We start from the raw sequence: 16,468 nt of genomic DNA, 5'->3' as shown, positions 1-16,468 counted from the left end.
AAAAAAAGAAATTGGATAGCAACAGTATCTGTGCTCGAAGAAGGAGCCCGATTCTCAGCAGTTTATTAAAACAGGAAAAAGCCTTTAAAGTACATTTACGACCCTTTGTGTAAATAACGTTTACATAATTTAAACAATTTCTTCAGCTTTGCTGCCCCATCTGCCCAAGGCCCCGAAGTCCCTCCCGTCTCCAAGAGGAAGCAGGGAGAGCCATAAGGTCTCGCGGAGCCTGGGAGTTAATGGCATGTATCATTTACATTGAGGGCATGGCATGTTTGCAAACGGGCTCACCACTGAGTGATGAAATGTACAAATGGCTCGGAGAACTCTCCAACCGGAAGGACGGGCGAATCCTGGGATGGAGGAAAAACAAGTCACCAAAAGTCACAACAATTCCTTTTCTTCCTTTCCATGCGCCTCCCCCCCAACCCCTGCCCAGCTCCCCGAAGGAGCAGGATAAAGATGAATCTATAACAAGGATTCCGCACCATGTGGGAAGAAAAATAAGGCCTCGTCCAATTAAAAAGACTGTCTACACCCTCTCCCACATGTTTACGTAAAAATGCCAAATTTAAAGCCACACACATTTTACAATGGTGAGAAACATGAGAGCAAGGAGGGAGGGGAGGTGAAAAAAGGACAATGATAGCCACGGGGTAGGAAAGAAGGTACGAAAGTGTAAATGAGAAATTAATGATTATTTAAGTAACACACAAATGGTCTTGTAATTAACAAAGAGCTGTGAAATTATTCTTGTGTTGACCTTTGTTTCTTTTACTGGATTTGCTATTTATTTACACTTTCCTTTTTATTTACATTTATTTGTATATTCAACTGCTCTTAACTGCTTGCTGAAGCATTTGGGTCAGGTTTTTTTTTTGTTTGTTTTTGTTTTTTATTTTAATAGAAAGGCTTTTACAGGGGAAGCTGTGTCCTGAAAAGAATTTTAGTCTATTTGCCAGTCTGGGCAGACTCGTCATATGTATGAGAAAGGCTGTGAATTAAGGACCCAGTGAAAAACTCCCACCTTGACCACCAAACAGAACTGGGGCGGAGGTGGGAGCCACTTAAAAGAGCAGGAAACAACTAAGCCACAAATGACAACCACTGAGTAACACAGGGAGCAAACCCTATTACCATTTGCAAAGGAAGGCTTTAAGAATTTAGGAGTTTTTCCAAGAATGACAGAGAGCGCCACTGTGTTTATAGTGTAGCGGCTCAGGATGTAATGAAATTACACTGCAGAGTACTTTAACAGTCATCTCATTAGACCTACAGTTGGAACAAGAGAGCCACATAAAGTAGGCAGCTGCAAATGACTCCATTCCCATCTATTCTCATTTGCTATTAAAAATACCTTTCGGCGGCTTTTTTCCTCTCTGACATCCCTACACAAAGTGCCCTGCAAAGTATGATACATGCACCTATTTAAATTAACAAAGGAATGACTTATTTTAATCTCACTGTGCTTTGGAGTGCTTTGGCCATTTGGATGAGCAATATATCATTACATACAACCTTCCAGCGCTGCAGGCAAGAAACTCAGAGCATGCAGCATTTGGTGGGAGCCAAACAATTTCTCTAGCACACAACTGTGTCAAATGCATGCATGTATTCATTATTGAGAACGAGAGGAAATAGCTTTGATGTAGTGGAAAAAAGAAGATGATAAAAGCACCTCTGCAATATGCGTGTCATTATCAATGGTGGCAGATAGATACAATTGCACAGCCTCCTATGTGATTAGTAAATATACATATAATTGCTGTGGCCAATTATCAGAAAAATGAGATCGGTAATTACAAGACAGAAAATTAACTAGAACTCTTATTAAGGCTTTGTTTCCAATTCAAACAATTGGAAACTGCTGGAAAATACAATTAAATCAAAAGGAACTGAGGAGGTCAAAGCAGCCAAAAAAAATATATATATATATAAAATAATAATAATAATAAATAAATCCCAAAGAGGTTAAAAGAAATGGAATGTGAACGAAATGATCCTTAGATTTTGCCTTTCTGTCCTCTTTGAATTTACTCTATTCATCCAGATCAGGAGAAGGTTAGTAATCATAAACTTAAAATTCTCATCAGTAGAGAAAGGCTTCCAAGAAGAAAGGAAAACAAAGGAAAATGGGAGTGAAATAAAATCTTGCCAAGTTCAAAGGATTACATGTAGGCATTACAGAGAGAGGACATGAAAAACAGGGGTCTGATGAAACCGTCCACTCAGAAGAAACAGGCATGCAACAACATGACAAGTCTTCGATAAAGGTACTATAAAATGGCCACAGAAGTCCCATCGGTTTGAAGAGCAAAAATAAAACATGATATCAATTTCAGCCCGGCCTGTTTTAGGAAAGCCATATATATATCACAGCGCCTGCAAGATTCTACAAGGCACAGTTTAAGAAATGACATTTCACTGTCTCAGAAACGGGTAGTACAAAAACGGTTCAAAGTCTGAGGTGCAGAAACTATGGACCCCGATCAGGGAGTCAGTCCTCCAAGTCATCATTTCTGAAATTCTTCTGGAGGCTCTGGTCCTGGGAGTGTCTGAGGAGTAGTTGATTTTAAATGCGATGTTTAGGAAGATAAAAGCCTACTGCCTTAATGTGGCTGAATATTTACTAAGATGGTTAAAATTCTCGACTGGTTTTCTACAAAGATCCTGGTATAAAACATGATGCTAATGTGGGCCTCATTTCAAAGTATGATACCAAGAGTAAATTAATGAATTATAGACTAGGCAACTTGATGAAGATGTCATTTTAACATGGATGAGAAACAAAACGAGGCAATGTGACATCTTTGCATGGGTAGTTAATTTTATTTAAGACCTGATATTGTAGCCTGTTAAGTTCCTCATAATATAAAACTAAGGAACACTGGGTGGTACCCATGAATAATTTATTTCACTTGTGAAAATGCCACCCCAAGTCGACTTTACAGAACCGCAGAGAGCAGAGTCTCATCTTAGGGGTGCCTGGAAAGAATCACTCATCAGAGATGCGGGGGGGAAATTCTAATCTCACATGCATAATGCCAGATATTTCTTTTCCTTTTAAAAGCTGTGTCTCTTGCATACCTCCAAGGAGAATTTTCTGAGATACAGAAGAATGACTGGTGGGGGATGGGGGGGATGGGGGGCTTGGCGCGTGCAGGGGTGTGGTCAGAATGTCACACACAAACATGGGGAGGGGGCAGAGGGGTGAGCAAAGGAGTCCTCTGAGAGTCTCCTACTCCACACAAGCACGCAGGCTGTTAACACTCCAGAGGAAAGCAAATGAAGAGACCTGATGGTGTTCACCACACTGCGAGGATTTTTAGAGTATACTTTTCTCATTTTTATGCAAGTAAAACCAGAAGTTTGTTTAGAAGAGCATTGCAGAACACCTCCAAGAATCTGTCTGTTTCATGCTGGAATTCAAATCTGCGCCAAGGAGGGAGGGTGGGAGGGAGGCTCAGAGTGGAGCTGTCCCAGTTTCCCCGCAGCTTCCAGGCAGAGGCAGCAGCCAGTCACCACTGGGTTAGAAGGAGCCTGAGAACCCTGCCCAGGGGTTCAGGGATCTAGTCAAGTCCTTGCTACTATGCATCAAAAACGTGCTCTGCAAAACCTGGGTTCAGGGAAGATGAACAAATACATTTCAAAAACACAAAAACGAGCTGGAGAAGCAGTTACAGTAACAACTCTCAGAACTGGCTGAAACCAACTCTTAATGGTTAATAAAAGTCACTCTCCTTAAGACCCGGGTCCTATACTTCACCTTAGGACTTTTCTGGGGGATGCTTTTCTGTTGAACTTCTAAGCACAGAGGCATGGAATGAAACAGTGGATACAACCTTACCCAGAAGCCTTAACCTGAGATTCTAGTCCCTTATCAACTCTAGAGTCCTGCTACAGGGACACAAGCTGGATCTTGTTATGGAGCCAGCAACTGTTATGTAAAAACAGCGGCCATCAACCATTTCAGTAAGCAATTCTGGTCCTCAAGGAGGACAGTCTCCAAGTCTCAGAGGTTTCAGTAACTACCTGGTCAGCCCCTTGTGCTAAACAACTAGAACACAAGCACGTGTCATGCTAGGGAACAGCGAAGGACAATGGGAAAAAAGTCTGAGTGATGCCTTTGCCTTGTGAATAATGAACAGTTCAGGAAGGTCAACCCATTACAACTGAAACTGTTTAATTATTAATTATGCACAATCTATGAGCAAAAGGACAAGTTCAGAATGTTTAATGTATGCTAACTTCAACTGGACTCTCTCTGGGTATTTTGTTATTAGCACTTGTCAGCAAGGTACTCAGGCATAAAAAAGGCAAGCAGTAGAAAATTTGTGTGTGTGTGTGTGTGTGTGTGTGTGTGTGTGTACCTACACACTCAAAGAGTAGGGGAGGGGAGGAGGGGGAAGGAGGGCTGACTCCAATCATTGGGGCTGCTAGTTTACTTGCAGACTAACTATGCCTGTAAGCACACTTTGTGACCTTGAGAGCAGGCAGATAGGTTGGGTACTCCAAATACAGAAAACAGACACGAGGCAAATGCTTTCAAAATCACTTACTTAAAAGAGAGATCATTATTTCAAAAGCATAGTTTTGTTTTGTTTTGTTTTAAACTATGTTTCTTGGCTTCGGAAAGATCCAGGACAATGTTTGTGCATGTATGCCTGCCCACACGTGTGTGCACATGTGTGAGTGCCTGGAAAATGGGTAGAATCTGAATTCAGTGAATTGTATCAATGTCAATTTCCTGGTTGTGAAACTGTACTATACTTATAAGCTATTAACACTGGGGGAAACTGAGTGAACGGTAAACAGGCTCTCTCCCTCTTATTATTTAAAAAAAAATTATTATTATTATTATTTTAGAGAGGGGGAGGGAAGGGACAGAGGGAGAAGGAAAGAATCTTAAGCAAGCTTCAAGCCCAGTGTGGAGCCTGATGTGGGACTTGATCTCACGACCCTGAGATCATGACCTGAACCAAAATCAAGAGTCGGATATGTAACAGACTGAGCCATCCAGGTGCCCCTTTCCATACTATTTCTGACAACTGCATATGAATCTCAAATGATGTTGAAATCGAAAATTTAAAAAGAAAAAGGTAAGGAACTATTTTTCAAAACTCTGATGAGGTCCAGATTCCTGGCGGAGCTTAGTTTTGTTTAAGTGGAAAGGCTGGCATAACTACTCAATGGAAAAAAGTTTAGGGAACTCTGCTTGAAAAAATATACCTGCATATTTAATTTCTGCCTTTAATTCATAATTATAGATAATAATGAAACCTGAGAAGGATATGGTAGTTAATTCAAACATTGACAGGGCATAGACATAAAATACTATGTAATAAAAATGGATAGTCATTCATTATTTATTGGTTCTTTCATTCAGTAATTTTCTTGACCACCTACTGTGTCAAAGGCGCTAAGCCTGGCATTGTAGGATGACTGATATTTAATCCATAACCTTAAAGAATTTGTGTACTATTCGCGGGAAAAGATGTATACCCCTAATAAATAGCCCTGCAAGATGGAGGAAATAGCTAAGTAAGAGCTGGGCATTTGGGTTGTACTAGGGGTACTAAGTCTGGCTGGTACACATGAGTTCATAAAGAAGAGTGACAGAGAACAGAGTATGGCATCTGGAGGGCTGTACGAGACTGTCTCTGCCCTCCCACCTTCTTCCTTTCTCACTTCCAGAGAGCAGCTGGGGTGGGGGTGGGAGGATGGGGAGCCACCTTGAACATTTTCATCTATGTCCTGTCCCCTTCTCTTCATGCAAAATAGAAATTCCTTCAAACCAAGATTTTATACTTGCTAGCAGTAAAAGAAGGAAGACAGAAGAAGGGCAACTTCTCAAAACTCTCAAGGTGTTGGCCACACTGGCAAATTCTAAAGGTCAGTTGTGATGTGGTTAGATTAAACCAGCCTGGCAAGTTAAATAGAATATGGCAAGCCTTCTAACATTTTTTAATAGCTTATTTTCAGATTTCATGGTGTCAAGCCATCAAGTCAACAGGTAGTTAAAGTCAGAGAACCATCTCAAGTCTGATCAATATTGAGTTAATGCACTTACATTAAAAAAAATAAATTTCTAATTTAAGCCTAATGTTCCCTTCGCCCAGCCCAACAATTTGTTTCTATGCACTGGGATTCACACTAATTGCCACGGCTCTTTTAGATTGCTCCACTCTTGTTCACAGTGTTAGATCAAAGGTTGTTTGTAATTCCAGTGGCTTCATTTCAGGCAAACAGCATTTTGCCTTGTTAGACCCCAAGTTGGTTTTTGATTCTCCACTGTCCACTACCTTAAAATGGCACTTTTGTGAGACAACTGCAGAATCCATAAGACAAATCTCCTTTTGACTGAGGAGGAAACCTGGTTTGTTTGGACAAAAGAAAGAAAAAACACACAAAAACCTGGGCCCTCCCCTTTAAAGACCTCCACAGAAATGAATGTATAAACTAAAAATCTAACTGTCCAAAGTGTAATCCAATGGTAGACTTTGGGAAATTAGCTCAGTGCTGATATTTTGAAGGTTCTCGGTGTTTCTAACTGGAAGCGGCTGCTATAATAGACTGTAGCGGGGGGTAGGGTGTGTGAGGAGAAGGCAGGTGCATCCTGAAAGAGAGAGAAAGGTGGGAATGAGATGGACAGGGGCTCTAGGTCAGCCAGAGAATGAGACAATAGTCCAGCATAAGATATACATGAACCATAATTATATGTCGGAGTCGTACAAATTCAGACAGTGCTTATTAAATCACTCACTTAAAAATGTGGCCACTCTGTGAGGAAACAATCGGTATTTTGACATTATGTGTATTTTTGATTTCACAATGTGAACACAACTGACCGAATCTCTGGGGTGTGAGGAGGGACAACACTGGGAATGAGGCTATGCATTTAGGAAGGCTTGCAGATGGACGTCATCAGCAAAGAAAGCCTCTGACCCCCCCTTAGCTGGAGACCAGAAAGCCCTTCTTCTACTCATCCCACTCCACATCAAGCCGTGAGCAGAGAAGTGAAAGACGATTCAATTTCCACACTGGGTCACTCCATGCTCTGGGTTGCCAGAAGTGACAAATTACATGTGTGGGCATTTTGGTGTGAAGCTCTATCCACTGGGTCTAGGCTGACAGTAGCAGCTCATTTAACTTGCCTCAGAAGGACCTGGAACTAGGGGCAAAAGGCCTGAATTTCTGCCACTGAAACACCCACCTGACCTATAAACCCTTAAATCAAGGGAGAACCAGCTGTTAGCCAAATGAACATCACAACCAGATGGCTTATAAAAAAACCCCACAAAATATAAATGAACAGGTCTAAAGGAATCTGTCTGTAGGTAATTGGGACGTGAGATTATGAAGCTCTTTCCTGGTTTTTTTTTTTCCCTAAACATGTTATAGAAGTTTTTCAATACCAAGATAAAAGAGAAGAGGAAAAAAACTTTGTCATTAATATCAAAACTAACCCATCATTTAGTCTTTAATTTTTGGTCATTTAAAAGATTGATATTTACTTAGACATTTTTCTAAACCTATGGCAATGACCTTGGTGTTTTATTAAATTCCTTGAAAAGAGGGAGAGAACCAGAACATGGATTAATCTTTGAAACCATATTTACAGTTGCTTTCTCTCTGAAGCTCATGGACAGTCCGTTTTTTTCTCTTTTTATTTTAGGTCACTTGTTGGTCATAGGCTATAGGTCACAGTATTATTTAGAGGTGTCCCTATGAACAGTACACACACACACTCACTAACATTCACATATACCTCCCTTTTTCATGGTATGGGCAGAACAGCAAAAACATGCCTGTCTCATACCAAAGGGACTGCATTTACAAAAGTAAAACCCGTTATTGTCCTCTCTGTAGCCTCCCAATGCATTTCCATTGCTTTTCCATAAAACACTGCTGCAAATAATCAAGCATGACCATTGACATCCACAAGATTGAGTTTTAGGAACCATTAAATGAGCTCACCCTCGTGGGAAGCCTCCTGCTCACGCTGGTCTAAAGGTAATTATTCAGCAATTCCTACCTGTGGTTTTACCTTGTCCCTATATAGTGTTTGAATTTCATACGCTGGTAAGGTCAATTTTTTTTCCTCAGGAAAAGTCCAGCTACACATGTTTGATCCAGGACTTAAATTATAATGTTAATGTACAGACTTCACCAGGTTCTACGTGCACAAGTGCTGATTAAAAGCCATCTTAGATTAAATGGAGATCATAACTATATTCAACAAAAACAAAAGAGGAAAAAATCTCAGGGAGTATAAAGCCCTTAACAGATTCTGAAATGAAAGGAATGACTCCTCCTCTTTTCATAGGTAAGGGGTTAACGCAGAGATATCTGAACTACATGCACACACCGTTCAAGGGCAAGAACCTGGCAGGTCCGTGTCCTGAAAAACCAACAAGCCATAACACTCACTATCAAGTCAGACTCCGAGAACTCACTGAAATCCAAAGACCACATCGTCACACTGTATGTCCTCCTGATGTTCACTCGACTGTTAGTTAAAATAATTACCGCCATTTGCCACCTGCACCGCAAGCCACGGAGAAGGGGGAAAGCAGAACTTGCCGGGGCTGCACGGTGCAAGAAGGCGGGTGGTATTTGCTTACCTATTTTTATAAACGAATGCGAAGGCGACGTGAGCTGTGACTCAAAGGCTGAAAATTATATGTGAAATTGTGCTCTACCTGGTTCCAAACAATAAACTCGGAGAGAAGGGAATTTAAAGCTGGGTAAAGAAGATAGCGCATCAGTTTAAAATTAGCCAATATGAGAGGAACAAAGAGAGGGAGCCAGGGAGGGAAGAAGGGGGAGGAAGTGGGAAAAAAAAATAGAACTACATACTGTGAAATGAACAAGTTCAGTTAGAATGTTCATCAGGATTTGGAAAATCATAATGCCATCTGCTACTCTGGACCTCAGAACATCAGGGATCTCGTGGGCCCAGACGCTTCCATTTCCAGGAGGAAGGAAGGAACTTACACTCCCTGGAACACTGCCTCCATTCTGAAATGGAGGCAACACCCCAGCCGACCGGTTTGGAATCTCTTTGAGAACATTTGCACTGTTCACATACGCGTTTCCCCTGGTTTAGGGAAAATGAACGGCAGGCAAAATGATTACAGCAACTCGGCAGTGAGACCGAGTGGTGCCCCAGCCTGAGCTGCTGGGTAGCTGACCCTGGCATCCAGCTTGGGCTCAGGGTGTATAGGTCCCATCATGGTGGATTAAATGAGCATTGTCCTACAGCTGGATAAGACTTCACAATAGAGCAACACATGTTAAATGACAGCAGCCAAAATTGGCCCCACCAGGCAACTGCCCATTCACAGAATGCTATTCATAGGCCTCACAACCAAGAAATTAATTCATTAATAATACATCAGCCTTCACGGATAATTCAAAGAAAGCAACACAAAGCTACTTGTTCAATGACTGCCTAAAGATGCAAAATTTTTCCTGGTTTAAAAAAACCAAACAAACAAAACCCAATCTAACTGACTTATTGAAATCTAAATCATAGGGATGTTTATGCTAATATTTTGGTTAGTAAAAAAAGAAATGGAGGAAGTCTATCTACTGAATTCATTCAGTGCCACGAGGAAATAATAAAAAATACAGATTTTTCTTCAGCATTAGCTAGTTAACAACTGAATTTATGTATCTGTGTATTTAAAAATTATCTTTTTTTCCATTTAAATGACTTTGTACATCCTTCAGGATGTACAGGAAAAATTTTGCTTTTAACTTATTTCTTCTGTTACGTTTTTTAAATTCACTTTCTTTCTCCTCCCTCCCGACAACTCATAAATATGAATTAAATATAATTATAAATGAACAGAACATTAACTTTTGGATTACTGCTGTGTTTTGGTAGAATGTTAATATCATTTCTAAAGAAACAGTTATTACCAATAGAAAAAGTAATTACTAAAGGAATCATGGCCTTAATGTTAACCTATTTTCAATCTTCAAACCAGCCAAACTGTATTAATTTAAACATACTGAACTTTTCAAAGGAGGTATTAGATTTCCAAAGGTTGCCTTACATAAAAGAGGAGTATCGGTTTCCAGGGTCCCAATTAAATATTCCCAACACTATGGGACACAGTTCTAGCTCACAGTATCGCTGGAGGACAAGACTATTGTGTAGCTACTTGTATTAACTTACCAAGCTTCTAATGCCTCAGTCACTAACTCATACAAGTTCTAAGCATCATGGAATTGTGTATCAACACCCATGTACCTGAATCATTAGAGTGGTCGCCACTGTGGTCAGAAGCTCGGGCCTGCCCAGGTCATCAGAGAGCTCAGGTCGGGGAGTCTTGTCTCAGGGTAAACTGCCTGCAGTTTTGTGTCATGAAAAGAACAGGCCAGCCTTTGGATGCTGGGAGCAGGAGACATGGACATGTTCCTTTTACTTTTTGCTAACTTCAGAAGCCAGAATTATGGCAAAGTCCCCCAGGCAAAAGAATAATAAAAAAAGAATGGATATTAGTTCCTCTGGGGTTGGTTAATACCACTTTTTGAATTCCAGGGAGGTTTCTTTAGGCAACCATTTTCACCCCCACTGGAAACCCCCAGAGAGCACCTGCTATGTTCATGGCCCAGAAGCTTCTCACTTAGCCAGCCCCCAGTAACCTGTCTGGGAATCAGTGATTCTGCAAGAATGATTTTTTTTAAGACAACAGAGGGTTTAAGAGCCAAATCTTTTGTATATATAAATCTTTCCAAAAGGAGTTAAGCTCCTTCCTGCTGATTTAAACAGATATGCAGAATAGAATTCAATTTTTTCTTAAAGTCCTGGAGTCACTCTTACAGACAGCGACACTGAACTGTGTTGCAATACCTCTATGCCCTGGGGGCACGTCTGCAATGATTTCTAAGTTGTTTTCTCTTATAGCTTTTAAAATAATCTCTCCTTTTGATGCTGGGATGTTCAGCTGTCACTTTTTGCTTCCATCAAGGTCAGTCATAGGGTAGTAAGTGAAAAGAGCCACATCCTTTGACTGCCACTCAGTTTCCTCATCTGTAAAATGGGGTATTATGGGAAAGCAACATGTTTCCTTGGGGGAAATGTCTTGTAAATCGTAGAAGTTAAGCCTAGACTTCTGAATTTTAATAAAGGACAATGTAAATTAGCTAAGTATCTTCTCATAATATACTCTCTCTTACTCTTTTTTGGATTTGTTTTTCTGCAGTGTTGAAAAAACATGTAGTAAGTTCTTATAATTATGCATACACTTCATTTAACAAGTATTCGTAAGTGACCACTGGCTGTGAGGCGCAGCATGAAGGCAGAAATGAAAAGCCTAGGAACTTTGAGTTCTAGCTGGTAAACTACGTATAACTGGGTCTGAAACAGGAATTAATAGCACAGTTTTTAAAAAAGATTTTATTTAGTTGTCAGAGAGTAAGAGAGGAAACAAGCAGGGGGAGTGGCAGGCAGAGGGGAGAAGTGGCTCCCTGCTGAGCAAGGAACCCAATGTGGGGCTCGATCTCAGGACCCTGGCATCATGACCTGAGCTGAAAACAGACACTTAACTGACTGAGCCACCCAGGGGTCCCTAACAATACAGTTTTAAATGAGGTGTGCAGTACCATCCTATGAACAGAATGCTAATCTTCATCCCGTAAACATGCCTTTCCCTCTGTGGGACCCATGTCAGTGAGGGCCTGACTGCCCAAGCCACGTGCTTCATCTCTGACCCCACCTCTCTACTCTCCCCTACATCCAATTACTCACCTAAGGCAGTTTATTCTATCTCCTAAACAACTCTTCAAAGGTGCTTAGGCTAATTAAAAGCCCTCATAATCTGATCAGAACTACAGCTTCCTAACTGCCCTTCCCAAACGTCTTCCACAACCCTGTCAGTGATTTTTCTGAAACAGAAATCTGGTTCTGTTGATCCCATTTAAAACTTTCAGGGTCCTCCCCCGGTAAGGGCCTTCAGGCGCAGCACATAAAGATTCCCTGAAATATGGCCCTTGGCTCATCTCTTGATACTTTGCCAAGCACTGCAGCCCTGCCGAACTCCGCTGGGGCTTCCGCATCCGAGACTAACTCCTAACTGGCCCTTTGGGGTCCCATTCTCTGTAGAGACCTCTGGGACATAATCATCTCCTCTATCATCAACCCTCTTGTCTGCATTTCCCAGCACCTTGTTCACACTGTTATTAGAGGAGTTAGATAGCTGCAAACATCATTAAAAACCTTATCATAAATACCTATTTATGTGAGTGGTTAAAATGAGAATGAGTGTGATCCTCTGAGAGCTCAGAGCATCAAATCTCATACCACTTACAGTACATCCAATTTAGTTTAAAGTGATCTGTTTATATATGACTGTTTACTGGTCTGCCTCGTGGACTAGAGCACAAACATTTTAACGGTGGCAACTGCATTCTTATCCCCAATACCTAGTTCTGGGATTAATACAGGTTTACAGAATGATTGTTTGGGATATAATCAATGGTTTTCATACTATAATCTATAGAACTTCAAGAACTTTTATGAGTGTGCCAAGGGTGGGGTAGACATGGGTCGAGGTCTAAGTCTCCCACCCTCTGAGAAAATTAAAATGGCTTCAAAGTCCAAAAGAATAAATTTAACACTGTTGTGTGCCAAAGAAGACCAAGAAAGTGAAAAGAAAATCCATTGGATGGGAGGAGATATTCAGCTTCTCATACCTAGAATATATAAAGAACTGTTACAACTCAATAATGAGACAAATAGCCCAATTTCACCATATGAATATTATGTTCAGCATCTTTAATTACAAGGGAAATGGAAATCACAACCACAATGAGAGACTACCTCCCATCCACCAGGATGACTATAATTAAAAAAGAACCCCAGAAAACAGCAAGTGCTGGCAAGGATGTGGAGAAATTTGAACCCTCATGAACTGTTGGTGGGAATGAACACAGTACAGTTGCTAGGAAATACAGTTTGGAAATTCATAAAAAAATTAAACAGAATTTTCATATGACCCAGCAATTCTACTCCAAGGTATATATATGAGAGAGTTGAGAACATATGTCCATGTAAAAACTTGCACACGGATGTTCATAACATCATTATTCATAACAGCCAAAAAGCAGAAACAGCCCAATGTTCATCAACTGATAAATAGACAGAATGTGGTATATCCATATAATGGAACATTACTTGGTCATAAATAGGAACAAAATATTGACAAATGACTACAACATGGAAGTACTCTGAAAACATTATATTAAATGAAAGAAACCAAACATACAAAAACCAGATATTACATGGTCCAACTTATATGAAGTGTTCACAATGGGGAAATCCATTGGGATAGAAAGCAGATTAATTAGTGGTTGCCAGGGATTAGAAGGGACAGTGGAATTATGAGTGACTGCTAACTGGTACTGGGTTTCTTCTGGGGTGATGGAAATGTTCTGGAACTGAGTTGTGTACTTTAAAAGGGAGAATTTTATGTTATGTAAATTATTATTTCAATAAAAAATTTTTCAAAGGAAAGAAAAGATAGAAATAAGTTTCTCTAGGCTGGCCTCTGTTCTTAGCTGCTGTGTTATAGGACAAAGGCCCTTTTCTGCTAGATAGGATGGACCTCAGTAGAAGAAAAGACGAACTTAGACCACATTCTGTTTTGTGTAGGACTAGCCCTGCCAGAAAAATGTGTTTTTTTCTTTTTTTTTTTAAGTTTACTCCAAGGAGCATTTACTGAGCCCCTGCTTGGGCCATTATCTGTACCAGGTGTTAGGATAAATTCCTGTGCTGGGTGACTTCATGATCCAGTGGAAGACGAACTCATGAACTAAATTTGATTCCGTATGGTAAAAACTGTAATAAAGCGGCCTAGCATTGGGCAGGAGCGTGGTAGGATAGAAGAGTGGGAAGGTAAGAGAGACAGCTTCAAAGAGGAGATGGCATTTGAGCTGGGCTTTGGAGGAAGCTTAGGGCATGGACCAAGTGAAAAGGAAGAGGAGGTCATTACAAGCGGGGGGATGGGCACCACCACAGGTGTGAAAGCGAGGGGCAACTCTCAAGGTCACTGGCTAACCCAAAGCGAGGCTGAAAAAAATATCATGAGAGTCTCAAATGCCGTGCTAAGAAGTTTAGCTATTACCACTGGAAGCTTTGAGAGGTTGAGATCTGTATTGCTAACAAGGTAACTTCGTGGAGGTGAAGTGGTAGGAGAGAAAAGGCAGAGAGAAAAGCTTAGAAGCTTTTTAATAATGTGCTTTCAAAAGCAGACTCCTCCCTCCTTTCCTTCCCCTTTTCCTGGTCCTCAATCTTCTCATCCCCTTCTTCACATGTCACCCTCTGCTAGAACAGAGATGTTAGCTGCCCCTTGATTTGCCTGGTTCACGTCCAAGTGCCTAGCCGTGTGATTAACCTCCATCCTCTTCCACCAAATGGGCACTGGCAATCAAGCACTGTTTTCTTTTAGCAATGGACATGTTTGCTGGCATTTCTAGAAACTATTAGAGGAACCTCATCTAAGTGAAGAGTTCTTGTGAATTCAGGTGTTTGGTGGTGTGGATGACTGTCCCCATTCATAAGGACTCTTTAATGTCACTATAATGATGTGCATATGCCAGTCAGCAGCTAGGTAAAGAGTGGAGGCTCTCATGTCTTCATTAAAATTTGTGGTTAAATAGTGATAAGACCTCACTGAAGGCAAAGACTTCTTGTAAGTGGAGGTTTGTAATGATGGGCTATTATTATTATTAGTATTACTATCGGCAACAGTCTGTTCCCATCTTAAGCTTTATTTTATTCATCATGGACAACCACACAGCAACACCCCTGCCACCCCAACTTCCTCCAATTCTTGCCTATCACTCTGCTGGCTACTTTGTTTCCATCTTCCTTCCCCCATCCCCACTGTGGCCTTCTTGTCCAGCCCCCTTTCCTAGCCACAGCCCTTACAGGGAAAGACACCCCCTCCCCTACCTCCCACCCTGAGGCACAAAAGTCTCCTTTTCAGAGCTGCAGTTTGCCACCACTCTATCTATTGGCCTGGAACCCTGGCATTGTTGCAGTGATTCTACTTTCTTGACGGTGTCCTTTGACACACAAACATTTTACATTTCGATGAAGTACAATTTTTTTCCTTGCTTATGCTATCGGGTGTCATATCTAAAAAACTGTGACCTAAATCACGGTCATGAAGATTTACATTTATGTTTCCTTTTAGGAGTTTCACAGCTTTAGCTCTTACATTTAGGTCTTTGAACTCTTTTGAATTAATTTTTATGTATGATGTGATCGGTTGGGGTCCAAATTCATGCTTTTGCATGTGGCTGTCCAACTGTCCCAGCATCATTTGTTGAAAAAATGATTCTTTTACCATTGAATGGCCTTGGCATCCTCGTTGGAAAACAACTGAACATGGATATGTGGGTTTATCTCTGGACTCTCAATTCTATTCCATATGTCTGTCCTTATGCCAGCACCATACTATCTTGATTATGGCAATTTTGGAGTTTTGAAGTCAGGAACCATGAATCCTCCAACTCTCTTTTTTCCCCCAAGACTGTTTTGTTCCCAAGCTCCTTGCATTTCCCTATGCATTCTGGGATCAGTCCATCCATTTCTGCAAGATCCCACTGGGATTCTGACGGAGACGGCACTGAATCTGTACATCAATTTGGGGAATAATGCCACCTTAACAATATGAAGTCTTCCATTCCCTGAACATGGGATGTCTTTCCATTTATTCAGGTCTTAAATTTCTTTCAATAGTGTTTTGTAGTTTTCCCCTTTTGTTAATTATCTTCCTAAGTCTTTTATTCTCTTTGATTCTTTTGATAACTTGAATTGTCTTAATTTCATTTTGAATTACAAGTGTATAGAAATGCAACTGATTTTTGGGGCACCTAGGTGGCTCAGTTAGTTAAGCATCTGACTCTTGGTTTCAGCTCAAGTCATGAGCTCATGGGTCATGAGATCAAGCCCAGCACTGGATTCCACACTCAGGAGGGAGTCTGCTTGAAGATTCTCTCCTTCTGCCCCCACTCATGGGCATACATGTGTGCTTTTTCTAAAATAAATAAATCTAAAAAAAAGAAATACAATTGATTTTTGTGTGTTCATATATCCTACAACCCTGCTGAACTCATTTACCAAAAGTTTTGTGTATGTATTTTCCAGTGTTTTATATATCATGTCATCTATAATATAGTTTTGCTTCTTCCTTTTCAACCTGGATGCCTTTTCTTTTTCTTGACTAATTTTCCTGTGTAGAGTCTCTATACAAAGTCAAGTAGAAGTAGTGAGAGTGAACATCTTTGTCTTTTCCTGATTTAGTTCAGGGGAAGCTCTTTTAGTCTTTATCATGAAGTATGATGTTAGCTCTGAGGCTTTAGTAGATGTTCCTTACCAGGGTGTCGAAGTCCCCTTCTCTTCCAACTCTGTTGAGGGTTGTTGTTGTTTTTTAATCAAGAAAGGGTGGTA

The 16,468-nt window shown here is 40.7% G+C and overlaps 1 protein-coding gene across 9 annotated transcripts in view; it reads right to left on the bottom strand.

Annotated features, from left to right (window-relative positions):
• MAP2K5 (mitogen-activated protein kinase kinase 5) overlaps positions 1–16,468 on the bottom strand; it is a 258,142-nt gene that overhangs the window by 41,559 nt on the left and 200,115 nt on the right. For all 9 annotated transcript variants that reach the window (XM_080807862.1, XM_080807858.1, XM_080807865.1 and 6 more), the window contains one exon: positions 292–353. In XM_080807862.1, the coding sequence (XP_080663988.1) occupies positions 292–353 (62 nt within the window). The remainder of the gene's footprint in view (positions 1–291; positions 354–16,468) is intronic.

This window comes from Martes martes, assembly GCF_963455335.1.
Source record: "Martes martes genome assembly, chromosome: 7".
NCBI classification, from domain to species: Eukaryota; Metazoa; Chordata; class Mammalia; order Carnivora; family Mustelidae; genus Martes; species Martes martes.
Note: the sequence above shows the minus strand (reverse complement) of the source record. Positions and strands in the feature narration are given on the sequence as shown.